The 13,047-nt window shown below is 42.2% G+C and overlaps 1 protein-coding gene across 1 annotated transcript; it reads right to left on the bottom strand.

The window, feature by feature from the left end:
• Window positions 1–1,794: 1,794 nt before the first annotated feature.
• LOC126938286 (uncharacterized) lies at window positions 1,795–12,863 on the bottom strand. The gene is given in 5 exon segments (XM_050762352.1): window positions 1,795–1,881; window positions 2,135–2,424; window positions 3,350–4,089; window positions 9,508–9,596; window positions 12,783–12,863. Coding segments are annotated over 5 exon segments (1,287 nt in total).
• Window positions 12,864–13,047: the final 184 nt, after the last annotated feature.

The raw sequence follows: 13,047 nt of genomic DNA, 5'->3' as shown, positions 1-13,047 counted from the left end.
CCTGGCCAGACTTCCAATACTATATTGAATAGGAGTGGTGAGAGAGGGCATGTTTTTCTTGTGCCAGTTTTCAAAGGGAATGCTTCCACCTTTTGCCCATTCACTATGATATTGGCTGTGGGTTTGTCATAAATAAGTCTTATTATTTTGAGATATGTTCCATCAATACCTAGTTTATTGAGAATTTTTAGCATGAAGGGGTGTTGAATTTTATCAAAGGCCTTTTCTGCATCTATTGAGATAATCATGTCATTTTTGTCTATGGTTCTGTTTGTACGCTGGGTTATGTTTATTGATTTGGGTATATTGAATTAGCCTTGCATCCAAGGGGTGAAGCTGACAAGATCGTGGCAGATAAGCTTTTTGATGTTCTGCTGGATTCGGTTTGCCGGTATTTTATTGAGGATTTTCGCATCGATGTTCATCAGAGATACTGGTCTGAAATTTTCTTTTTTTGTTGTGTCTCTGTCAGGTTTTGGTATCAGGATGATGCTGACCTCATAAAATGAGTTAAGGAGGAGTCCTTCTTTTTCTGTTGTTTGGAATAGTTTCAGAAGAAATGGTACCAGCTCCTCTTTGTACCTCTGGTAGAATTCAGCTGTGAATCCTTCTGGTCCTGGGCTTTTTCTGGTTGGTAGGCTATTAATTACTGCCTCAATTTCAGAACTTGTTATTGGTCTATTCAGGGATTCGACTTCTTCCTGGTTTAGTCTTCCAAGTGTGTATGTGTCCAGGAATTTATCCATTTCTTCTAGATTTTCTAGTTTATTTGCATAGAGATGTTTGTAGTATTCTCTGATGGTAGTTTGTATTTCTGTGGGACCAGTGGTGATATTCCCTTTATCATTTTTTATTGTGTCTATTTGATTTTTCTCTTTTCTTCTTTATTAGTCTGGCTAGATGTCTATCTATTTTGTTAATCTTTTCAAAAAACCAGCTCCTGGATTTGCAACGCCAAAGATTCTTGCCTTTGCCACACCAAAGATTTGGTGTGGCAGCAGCCTGCGATGAGAGACACGGATCAGACAAAGAGAAAAAACGCTGTAGTCTTTATTAAGCAGAGTGACAGTACAAAGCTTCCACAGCATGAAAGGGGTCCTGAGCGGGTAGCCAGCGTTAGATTTTTCAATCACCTTTTAAACTCTTTAAGGTGGGAAATACGTGCAGCAGGAAGATGTTACCAGAGCGAGAAACAAAGACAATTAACATGGCTCAGATCTTGAGGAAAACTGGAATTGTAATTTAAGTTTTATATACTTTATAACCTTGCTGTGGCATGACAAAGGAGACAAGATCTCATAGGATTTTACAAATTGTGTTTACAAGGAGTTGGAATTGGGAGCATAGATAAGGTCTGCTGGTCACAGAAAAATGGGCTTTTAACATTCCTTTTAGTTTCACGGGAGGGGGAAGGGAGAGAGGGAGAGAGGACACCAGGAAGCATACAGCAAAATTTTCGCTGTTTATAGCTTTCTTGGGGAAGAAAACACATGCACAAATTCTGACGTTAGGAATATTTTAAGCGTATGTCTTCAGTATTATTCATGCAGGACCAAAGTAAGTCCCAATGCAGGAAATGAGTGAGTTTCATAGCTTTCTGAGCCCCTACTTGACCCAGGAAGCCCAGCAGGCACCTCCTGTCAGTCCCCCGTCTAGACAGGACACCCCGACTGCTGTTGGGAACTGAGCAGCTGTCGTTCTGGCTACTTCCTGTTGATTAGGGGAGAAGAAAGCGCCCTGTAGTTGTGGTGTCCTCCAGAGGGGAACTTTTTAGGCTAGTGAGGGACTAGTGGGTCAATCCAGGGTCCTCGGTAGAAGCTGTGAGTTGAACTCTTTTGAGGTTCCATTTGTAAGTCCATTTGTAGCTTGATGGCCTCGATTCTGGAGGAAACAAAATTGACAATGAGGTTAAAGATGCAAGGCCCCAAAGCGAGTAATAGTAGGATGGCTGTCCCACGGCCTAGAAAGGAGAGGAGCCAAGGTATCCTTTGGTTAAACATATTCCGGGGCCCTGAGTGTTCAAGCTCCTTTTTTCTACTTTCTATCTGTTTTCTTATTTCTTTGACTTTTTAGTAATGACTCCTGACTGGTTAATGAAATAGCAACATTTTTCTCCTAAGAAGAGGCAGGTTACTCTTCTTTGAGCTGTTAATAAGTCTAGGGCTCTCCGGTTTTGAAGGACTACTGCAGCTAGAGAATTAAGCTGGTTTTGTAGGGTCACCAGGGAGTTGGCAACTTGTTCCATGTCATCATTTAATTCTCGTGATAATTTATAGTATAATTGGGTGGAGGAGGTTATGCCTCCAATTTCAGTCCCAAGCCCATCCAGTATTCCAGCTCCTACAATAAGGGCTCGCGTGTGGCAAGATTGGGGTATAAGCAGACTTTGTAACTCTTGTTCAGTATATATGGACATGAGAGGTGCTAGAAAGGAGAGAAAGCATAGTTCTTTTGGAGTGCCATTTAAGCATCAATAGGCTGTGTTATCACAGATGAAAAAAAATGCCTGAAATTAAACAGGTGAAACCTGAGGTTATTGATATCCAGGACTGATATTGGGAGGTATTCTCGAGAGCCGTGCTTAAGTTTATGCTTGTGAGATTTGAGGCCTGTGTGACTGGTAAATTGGTGATTATGGGATCGATTAATTTGGTGGTGTTTAGGACTGGGGTGGATAATGGCCCCAGCTTTGGCTAATATGTCCCTCCCTAATAAGGGCGTGGGACTTTCGGGCATAACAAGAAAGGCATGTGAAAAGAGAAAAGTCTCCCAATTGCTGCTGAGGAGGCGAGAGAAATCCCTGATTACAGGCTGTCCTAAGATTCCTCAGATAGTAATGGACTTTGAGGACAGTCGTCCGAGGCATGAGATTAAAACTGAGAAGTCCGTGCCAGTGTCCAGGAGGAAGTCCACTTCCTGGCCCTCAATGGTCAAAAGTACCCAGGGCTCTATGAGGGTGATGGCATGAGCTGGCGCTTGCCCCGGGCACCCTCAGTCCTGTTGCTGAATCATCTGGTTGGGTGCTTCTGGCCTAGGAGGCCTTCGTCCTCTGGGGCAGTGTGCCTTCCAGTGATCGCCTTGGCATATTGGACATGGGTGAGGGGGTGGTTTGTTTTTTGTTGGACGGTCTTTCCTAAAGTGTCCTTGCAAACTGCACTGATAACAAGGTAATTGGCCTGCTCCTCTCTTGGTTCCCTCTAGCCACCAAGATCTGCCTGTCTGAGGGCCATGACTAAGGCTGCAGCCTTTCTTTTATCTCACTTTTTCCTTTGCGCCTGTTCCTCTTGGTCCCTATTATAGAACACTGAGGTTGCCAAGTTTAATAATGTCTCCAAATTTTGTTCTGAACCTAAAGCAGACTTTTGGAATTTTCTCCTAATATCAGCTGCTGATTGGGTGATAAATTTATCTTTTAAAATAAGTTGGCCTTCTACAGAATCTGGAGTTAGGGAGGTGTGCTTTCTTAGGGCCTCTCTTAACCTTTCTAAAAAAGCGGAGGGGTTTTCCTCTTTTCCCTGTGTAATTGTGGATAGCATTGAGTAGTTCATTGGCTTTTTCCTATTCTTCCTCAACCCTTCCAAAATGCAAGTTAGCAAATGCCTGTGACTCCAATCTCCATGATCAGAGTCAGTATCCCAATGGGGGTCTACAGTGGGGACTGCCTGTTGCCCTGTGGGGAATTTTTCCAACTCCTCCAGGGTCATACAATCATTTACTTGGCTAAGGTACCACAGATCCCCAAATTGCTGGGCTGCTGCTAAAGCTTCTTCTTTTTCAGTAGAACTTAAGGTCTGATCAAGAAGCAACATGATATCTCTCCATGTTAGATCAAAGGACTGTCCCAATCCTTACAGGACATCTATAGAGTTATCAGGATCATCCAAGAATTTCCCTAAATCTACCTTTGTTTGTTTTCTGCTCTTTATTTGTTTTAAATCTGAGAGTGAGAAGGGGGCATGCATGTGAATGGGCCCAAATACTCCTCCTACTGCTTGTAAGAGACATAGTTTGGGTGCCTGGCTCACAGAGTTTAAGTTCTCTTTCTGGTGTGCTTTTAACACTTTGGTGGGGCCAGATGCTTCTCTAGTTCTTTTAATTTTGATGTTAGGGTGTTGATTTTAGATCTTTCCCACTTTCTCCTGTGGGCATTTAGTGCTATAAATTTTCCTCTAAACACTACTTTAGCTATGTCCCACAGATTCTGGTGTGTTATGTCTTTGTTCTCATTGGTTTCAAAGAACTTATTTATTTCTGCATTAATTTTGTTATTTACCCAGTAGTCATTCAGAAGCAGGTTGCTCAGTTTCCATGTAGTTGTGTGGTTTAGAGTGAGTTTCTTAATCCTGAGTTCTAGTTTGATTACACTGTGGTCTAAAAGACTGTTATATTTCCATTCTTTTCCATTTGCTGAGGACTGTTTTACTTCCAATTATGTGGTCAATTTTAGAATAAGTGTGATGTGGTGCTGAGAAGAATGCATATTCTGTTGATTTGGGGTGGAGAGTTCTGTAGATGTCTGTTAGGTTCACTTGGTCCAGAGCGGAGTTCAAGTCCTGAATATCTTTGTTAATTTTCTGTCTCATTGATCTGTCTAATATTGACAGTGCAGTGGGGTGTTAAAGACTCCAACTATTATTGTGTGGGAGTCTAAGTCTCTTTGTAGGTCTCTAAGAACTTGCTTTATGAATCTGGGTGCTCCTGTGTTGGGTGCATATATATTTAGGAGAGTTAGCTCTTCTTGTTGCATTGATCCCTTTACCACTATGTGATGCCCTTCTTTCTCTCTTTTGATCTTTGTCGGTTTAAAGTCTGTTTTATCAGAGACTAGGATTGCAACCCCTGACTTTTTTTTGTTCTCCATTTGCTTGGTAAATATTCCTCCATCCCTTTATTTTGAGCCTCTGTTTGTCTTTGCACGTGAGATGGGTCTCCTGAATACAGCACACCGATGGGTCTTGACTCTTTATCCAATTTGCCAGTCTGTGTCTTTTAATTGGGGCATTTATCCCATTTACATTTAAGGTTAATATTGTTATGTGTGAATTTGATCCTGTCATTATTAATGCTAGCTGGTTATTTTGCCCATTAGTTGATGCAGTTTCTTCATAGTGTTGATGGTCTTTACAATTTGGCATGTTTTTGCAGTGGCTGGTACTGGTTTTTCCTTTTCATATATAGTGCTTCCTTCAGGAGCTCTTGTAAGGCAGGCCTTGTGGTGACAAAATCTCTCAGCATTTGCTTGTCTGTAAAGGATTTTATTTCTCCTTCACTTATGAAGCTTAGTTTGGCTGGATATGAAAGTCTGGGTTGAAAATTTTTTTCTTTAAGAACGTTGAATATTGGCCCCCACTCTCTCCTGGCTTGTAGGGTTTCTGCAGAGAGATTCGCTGTTGGTCTGATAGACTTCCCTTTGTGGGTAACCTGACCTTTCTCTCTGCCTGTCCTTAACATTTTCCTCTCATTTCAACCTTGGCGAATTTGACAATTATGTGTTTTGGACTTGCCCTTCTCGAGGAATATCTTTGTGGTGTTCTCTGTATTTCCTGAATTTGAATGTTGGCCTGCCTTGCTAGGTTGGGGAAATTCTCCTGGATAATATCCTGAAAAGTGTTTTCCAACTTGGTTCCATTCTCCCTGTCACATTCAGGTACACAAATCAAATGTAGGTTTGATCTTTTCACATAGTTTCATATTTCTTGGAGGCTTCATTCATTTCTTTTCATTCTTTTTTTTCTAATCTTGTCTTCACACTTTATTTCATTAAGTTGATCTTCAATCTCTCATATCCTTTCTTCCATTTGATTGATTTGACTGTTGATACTTTTGTATGTTTCACGAAGTTCTCATGCTGTGTTTTTCAGCTCCATCGGGTCATTTGTGTTCTTCTCTAAACTGATTATTCTAGTTAGCAATTCCTCTAGCCATTTTTCAAGGTTCTTAGCTTCCTTGCATTGGGTTAGAACATGCTTCTTTAGCTCGGAGGAGTTTGTTATTACCCACCTTCTGAAGCCTACTTCTGTCAATTCATCAAACTCATTTTCCATCCAGTTTTGTTCCCTTGCTGGTGAGGAGTTGTAATCCTTTGGAGGAGAAGAAGCATTCTGGTTTTTGGAATTTTCAGCCTTTTTGCGCTGTTTTTTCTCATCTTTGTGGACTTATCTACCTTTGGTCTTTGATGTTGGTGACCTTTGGATGGGTTTTTGTGTGGACATCCTTTTTGTTGATGTTGATGCTACTCCTTTCTGTTTGTTAGTTTTCCTTCTAACAGTCAGGCCCCTCTGCTGCAGATCTGGTGGAGTTTCCTGGAGGTCCACTCCAGACCCTGTTTTCCTGGGCATTACCAGCAGAGGGTGCAGAAGAGCAAAGATTGCTACCTGTTCCTTCTTCTGGAAGCTTCATCCCAGAGGGGCATCTGCCAGATGACAGCCAAAGCTCTCCTGTATGAGGTGTCTGTTGACCCCTGCTGGGAGGTGTCTCCCAGTCAGGAGGCATGGGAGTCAGGGACCCACATGAGGAGGCAATGTGTCCTTTAGCAGAACTTGAGCACTGTGCTGGGAGATCTGCTGCTCTCTTCAGAGCTGGCAGACAGGAATATTTAAGTCCACTGAAGCTGTGCTCACAGCTGCCCCTTTCTCCCATGTGCTCTGTCCTAGGGAGATGGGAGTTTTATCTATAAGCCCCTGACTGGGGCTGCTGCCTTTCTTTCAGAGATGTCCTGCCCAGAGACGAGGACTCTAGAGAGGCAGTCTAGCTACAGCAGCTTTGCTGAGCTGCATTGGGCTCCACCCAGTTCAAATTTCCCAGAGGCTTTGTTTATACTGTCAGGGGAAAAGTAGCTACTCAGGCCTGCGTAGTGGTGGATGCCCCTCCTCCCACCAAGCTCACACATCCCAGGTCAACTTCAGTCAGCTGTACTGGCAGTGAGAATTCCAAGGCAGTGGATCTTAGCTTGCTGGTCTCCATGGGGGGTAGGATCTGCTGAGCTAGACCACTTGGCTCCCTGGCTTTAGCCCCCTTTCCAGGGGAGTGAATTGTTCTGTCTTGCTGGGGTTTGAGGCGCCAGTGGGGTATGAAAAAAAAAAAAAAACTTCTGCATCTAGCTCAATGTCTTCCCAAATGGCCACCCAGTTTTGTGCTTGAAACTCAGGGCCATGGTGGTGTAGGCACCTAAGGGAATTTCCTGGTCTCCAGGTTGTGAAGACCATGGGAATAGCATAGAATCTGGGCCAGAATGCACCATTCTTCACACCACAATCCCTCACAGCACAGTCCCTCATGGCTTTCCTTGGCTAGGGAAGGGAGTTCCCTGACCTCTTGTGCTTCCTGGATGAGGCAACGCCCCATCCTGCTTTGGCTCACCCTCCATGGGCTACACCCACTGTCTAACCAGTCCCAATGAGATGAGCCAGGTCCCTCAGTTGGAAATGCAGAAATCACCCACCTTCTGCACTGATCTCACTGGGAGCTGCAGACTAGAGCTATTCCTATTCATCCATCTTGTCAGTACCCTCCCTTTTATAAAATTTTTCATGACTTACACGGATAATTTCTGACATGCCTCGACTTTCTGACTTGTAAAGATCCCTCTCCTTAAACAATCAGTTAATTTACTTTAGGACAAGAATTTACCATGTAAGATTCTTCTTTATATAAATTCTTTTTTTCTTTACTATCAAGATTAGAAGTTAGGATATTTCACTAAATAGTTCAAGATATAGCTATCTTTATTAAACCAATATTAATGTTTCACTTATTAAAAAATTACAGAAGCAAAGATTATTGTGTTTGGACTGAGTTATAGTTTTGTGGCCTCTATGCCAAATTTTGACACCTTATAGTCTTTGGCAGAAATAACTATGAAATTACTTGATTAATAAATGTAAACAAAAATGTTTGCTGGCAACTCTTAAGACATTTCTAATCTTACTGTACCAGTAAGTTTTAAAGATTCAAGTCACGTGAACTGAAAGGTCCCACAGGTTTTACTTTTCCATTAAATATATTTGATTTAAGTGCTTATTTTTCTTAGGTCAATTAATTAGAGCTTTTTAAATAAGCATTGCACGTATAACACATATATAGCCACACAGACAACCAGAAGAAGATCCAGTAATTAGATTTTTTTTTTTGGCTAATTTCCCAATTGGATCACTGGCCTTTGGGTGAGACCCATTAAGAACAGGGCTAGGAAAACAGTTTCCCGGGCCTAATAAACAAGTCTAGTTGGAAGACAAAGACAGATTTTGAGAGGTACTTATTCATCTTTAATTCCAGGGGTTCCATAAGGAAAACAGATTTTTCCCAAAACGGGATTTGTGGCACCTTTTCTGTTTTCCCAAGGAATCCCAGGCCACCAGAAGTCATTTTAGGATTTTTCATATATGCACCAAGAGTGGCAAGACAGAATGGAGAAAAGTAATTCAGTTGACTGGGAAAACCTTTTCTATGAAAACAAACATAGGAAGAGAAAAACATAAAGACCTTTTGAATATACTCATAGTTTGAATATTCATTTTAATTAAATCGAGTGCTCTTTTTCTTCAGGGGTGAGGGTGGAGGTTAGAATTATATAAATATCATGCCACATTAAATTAAAGGATTGGGTTATGTGCAGGAATTCGCTGCACTAATGAGGGGGATTTTCAGAGAAAGATCTCAGGCACTGTTTGATCTGCGACAAAATCAGACGTGGAGAAAGGGCATGAACACAAGCAATGCCTTCAACCCCAGCCACTTCCTGAAGAGGGAGAATGACAGAGGTGGTTTGACTGGTTGGAGCAGTTTTTGAACAGGTAACAAATGGAGAAGGAGGAGGAGTGGGGTTTGGGGCTGAGACTTGGGGGCAGGAGGGGTCACTGAAGTGGAGGGTTCAGACAGGTTGAGGAGCAGATGCAGGGGGATAAGAATATGGAGGGAGTTCATCTGCAGGATCAAAGGGGTTTCAGGGGAAGGGGTTTTGGAGGAAGGAGTTTCAGAGGAAGGAGAGACCTAGGGAGGGTTTTCATTAAGAAGAAAGATTTCATGAGGGGCGCAAGTTTAGCACAGGGAAGGTTGGGATCTAAGGTAAAAGAAAACCTGAATATAGAGAGCCTCTTGCCATTTGCTGTTCCTGGTTATAAAGTTGTCAAGGTCCCTGAGAATTTGAAAGTCAAAGGTGCCATTTTCAGGCTATTGGCTGTCATTATCTAATTTGTACTGGGGCCAGGCCATATTGCAATAAAAAAGCAAATGCTTTGGCTTTATGCTTCCCATAAGCCAAGTTTGGCAACATTGTGAAGAAGACAGCCCAATGGAGAGGACTTAGGAAAGTGGGATTGTTTGACACCCATGTGGACTGGTAAGAGGAAGCTGAGGGTGTCCGTTTTTGTTCTAGGCATCCCCAGATAAAAAACAGAAACCTGGAATCCTCTTTATAAAGAGGATGATCAAGCTGAGGAGAAACTGGGCATCTCCAAGATTTCTTCTAGCTTAGTCCCACTGGTCCTCCAAGGACCCAGGACAGCTGACCTGAGAGAGTGGATCTTACCAGTCAGCTGGATTAGTATCCAATGTTGGATGTTCTGATTGGAATTGGCAAAGGGCCCCTTGGACTGGAGCTGCACAAGGAAGAGAGAGAAAGAGAGAGAAGAGGATGAGGGAGGAGGGAAGAGAGGAAAATACCCATTGTGGGCAACCAGAGGTGGAAGAGTTAAAGAAAGAAGAAAGAAACACGAAAAGTGACTCACCCGTCAAAGACATGAAAAGTGACTCACCCGTCAAGGATGGTTTATTTTGGAGAATAAACCTGAGAGGGGCTTCTGGATGATTTTGGTCAGGAGCACACTCTCTCACAGACTAAGAGCATTTGTTGGTTTTAGGGTCAGAGAGCTTATCATAGGCTTGGAATGTTTCTGTTTGGAGGAGAAGTTTAGTGTGGGATTGGAATGTCTCTGGTAGAAGGGGAGGTTATCTTGGGGCTGACATCTCTCTGGGGAGGGGTTTATCTTATGGTTGAAATGTTTGTGGTCAGAGAAGTCATTTATGGTTTATGGTCATGCTGACCTTAGCCATTAGGCTGATGCCCTTTGGATTTAGGCAGTTTTTGATCAAGGGGAACTTTAGAATGGTGGTGCTTATCCACGATGGTGATGCTCCTGCTCTGTCAAAGTCCTAGGCTGCACACAGCACGGGAATACTGGGTCCAGCCCAGCAAACTACTTTTTCCTCCTGGGACTCCAGGTCTGTGATGGGAGGGGCTGCTGTGAAGGTCTCTGACATGGCCTGAAGACATTTTCCCCATGGTCTTGGGGATTAACATTAGGCTTCTCACTGCTTATGCAAATTTCTGCAGCTGGCTTGAATTTCTTCCCAGAAAATGGGTTTTTCTTTTCTATTGCATAATCAGGTTGCAAAATTTCCAAACTTTTATGCTCTGCTTCCCTTATAAAACCGAATGCTTTTAACAGAGTGCAAGTCACCTCTTGAATGCTTTGCTGCTTAGAAATTTCTTCCACTAGATATCCTAAATCATCTTTCTCAAGTTCAAAGTTTTACAAATCTCTAGGGCAGGGGCAAAATGCCACCAGCCTCCTTGCTAAAACATAACAAGAGCCACCTTTACCCCAGTTCCCAACAAGCTCCTCATGCCCATCTGAGACCACCTCAGCCTAGATCTTATTGTCCATATCACTGTCAGCATTTTTGGTCAAAGTCATTCAACAAGTCTCTAGGAAGTTCCAAACTTTCCCACGTTTTCCTGTCTTCCTCTGAGCCTTCCAAACTCTTCCAACCTCTGGCTGTTACCCAACTCCAAAGTCACTTTCACATTTTCTGGTATCTTTTCAGCAATGCCTCTCTACTGTTAACAATTTACAATATTAGTCTCTTTTCATGCTGCTGATAAAGACATACCCAAGACTGGGAAGAAGAAGAGGTTTACTTGGACAATTCCACATGGCTGGGGAAACCTCAGAATCATGGCAGGAGGTGAAAGGCACTTCTTACATGGTGAAGGCAAGAGAAAGTGAGGAAGAAACAAATGAGGAAACCCCTGATGATCCCATCAGATCTCATGAGACTTATTCACTATCATGAGAACAGCATGGGAAAGACTGGCCCCCATGATTAAACTACCTCTCCCTGGGTCCCTCCCACAACACACGGGAATTCTGGGAGATACAATTCGAGTTGAGATTTAGATGGGGACACAGCCAAATCATACAATGACTGTACTAATTTACATTTCATCCAACAGTGTACAAGGGTTTTCTTTTTTCCTCATCCTCTCCAACACTTGTTATCTTTCACCTTTTTTGTAATAGTTAATCTAACAGTATGAGGTAATATATTATTGTGGTTTTATTTACATTTCCCTGTTTAGTGATGTTGAGCATTTTTCTAAATATCTATTGGCCATTTGTGTGTATTTTGAGAAATGTGTATTCAGATTATTTGCCCAGTTTTTAATCAAGTTATTTGTTTCTTTCTATTGAGTAGTTTGAATTCCTTGTATATTTTGGATATTAGCCCGTTTTATGCTGTATAATTTGCAAATATGTTCTCCCAATCCGTGGACTGTATCTTCACTCTGTTAATGATTTCCTTTGCTGTGCAGTAGTTTTTTTGCTTCATGCAATACCATTTGTCTATTATTGTTTTCATTGCCTGTACTTTGGGACCTATCAAAGAAATCACTCCCTAGAACAAGCTCACGTTTCTTACGGTGAGAAGGAAAAGTCTATATTCTGAAAAGATGGCAGATGTTTTATTTAACCGGAAAATAACTCCCTGCAAGGACCCTTTTTTAGATTCTTCCTGAGATTCTTCCTGAGGATCCTTGAAGGGGAGTTAATTTCTGGGAAGTTTCAAGGACTGTGATTCTTTAGGCATGAGTATAGTCTAGAGGAAGATGTGACAAATCACATAATTGGGCTTCAAGCAGTGATGGCCCAGGAAGGCTTAACTGGACTCCTAAGGACTCAGCAGAACTGAACAGACTCAGCATTTGAGAGCACTCACTCCTTCTGTCAGACTCTTTCCAAAATTAAATCAAGGAGAAATATTGTTTTCCCCATGATGCTGATGAAGCCTGACTACTGTGAGGAAGGTGGGACTTTACAAGGATGATGTTAAAAGTAGAGATAAACAGGCAAAGGAAAGGAAAGAAAATGGCGCTATAAAAATATATTAACTAAACAGCCAAGGTAAGTGAAAGGAGAGAAAAAAAAGAAAATTCAGTGTTGCAAAAGTGATAATTTGCAACTGACAATGTTTGCTCTGATTCTGTTTTTCTACCCTGCCCCTGCCTCTGCCTCTCTTGGCCTCTCCAAGACGTTACACGATCAAGACGTTACACGATCAAGACGTTACACGATGCCCACCACCACCACCCCCAATCCCATCCTTCATATCCACGCTCCATCACAGTGTGAATGTCAACACTGAGAAGCACTTTCCCTAGGGTTTCACATGGCAGCTTTTTGCTTACTGAGGCCTCCCTCACTTCCCAGTCTAATGTACCAACCCCTCTTACCAGATAGACAAACCAGACAGACACATATTTGCAGATATCAAGAGCCTTTCTATTGTACTGTCTTGCTTTACAACCATATTATCCCTTTTCATGCTCTGCCATTCTGTGTACCCATGTTTGTTCACATATTCCAGAACTTTCCTGTCATGTCTGCCTCTGGACTCCCAGCACCTAGATCACACACAGGCTGGAGTGGGAGCTACTTCTCTCTTCTTAGATGGAAAGCCTTCCAATCAGTTGTCACCCTTTAGAATATACAGTTGTGTCTCACCCTGGAGGCTGGAAAGAGTGGAAGATTCTGTACAACAATTGCTTCAGCTGCCCTTGGAGGGGTCTGAAATGTGACCTGCATCTTTGCCAATATCTGTTAGGATTTTTGACTTTTTAATAATAACCATTCTGATTCATGTAAGATGATATCTCACTGTAGTTTTAATTTGCATTTCTCTGATAATTAGTGATGTTGAGATTTTTTTATGTGCTTGTTGGTCATTTGTATGTCTTCTTTAAAAAAAAAGTCTATTCAAATCCTTTGC

The sequence above is a fragment of the Macaca thibetana genome, chromosome 16, assembly GCF_024542745.1.
Source record: "Macaca thibetana thibetana isolate TM-01 chromosome 16, ASM2454274v1, whole genome shotgun sequence".
NCBI classification, from domain to species: domain Eukaryota; kingdom Metazoa; phylum Chordata; class Mammalia; order Primates; family Cercopithecidae; genus Macaca; species Macaca thibetana.
Note: the sequence above shows the minus strand (reverse complement) of the source record. Positions and strands in the feature narration are given on the sequence as shown.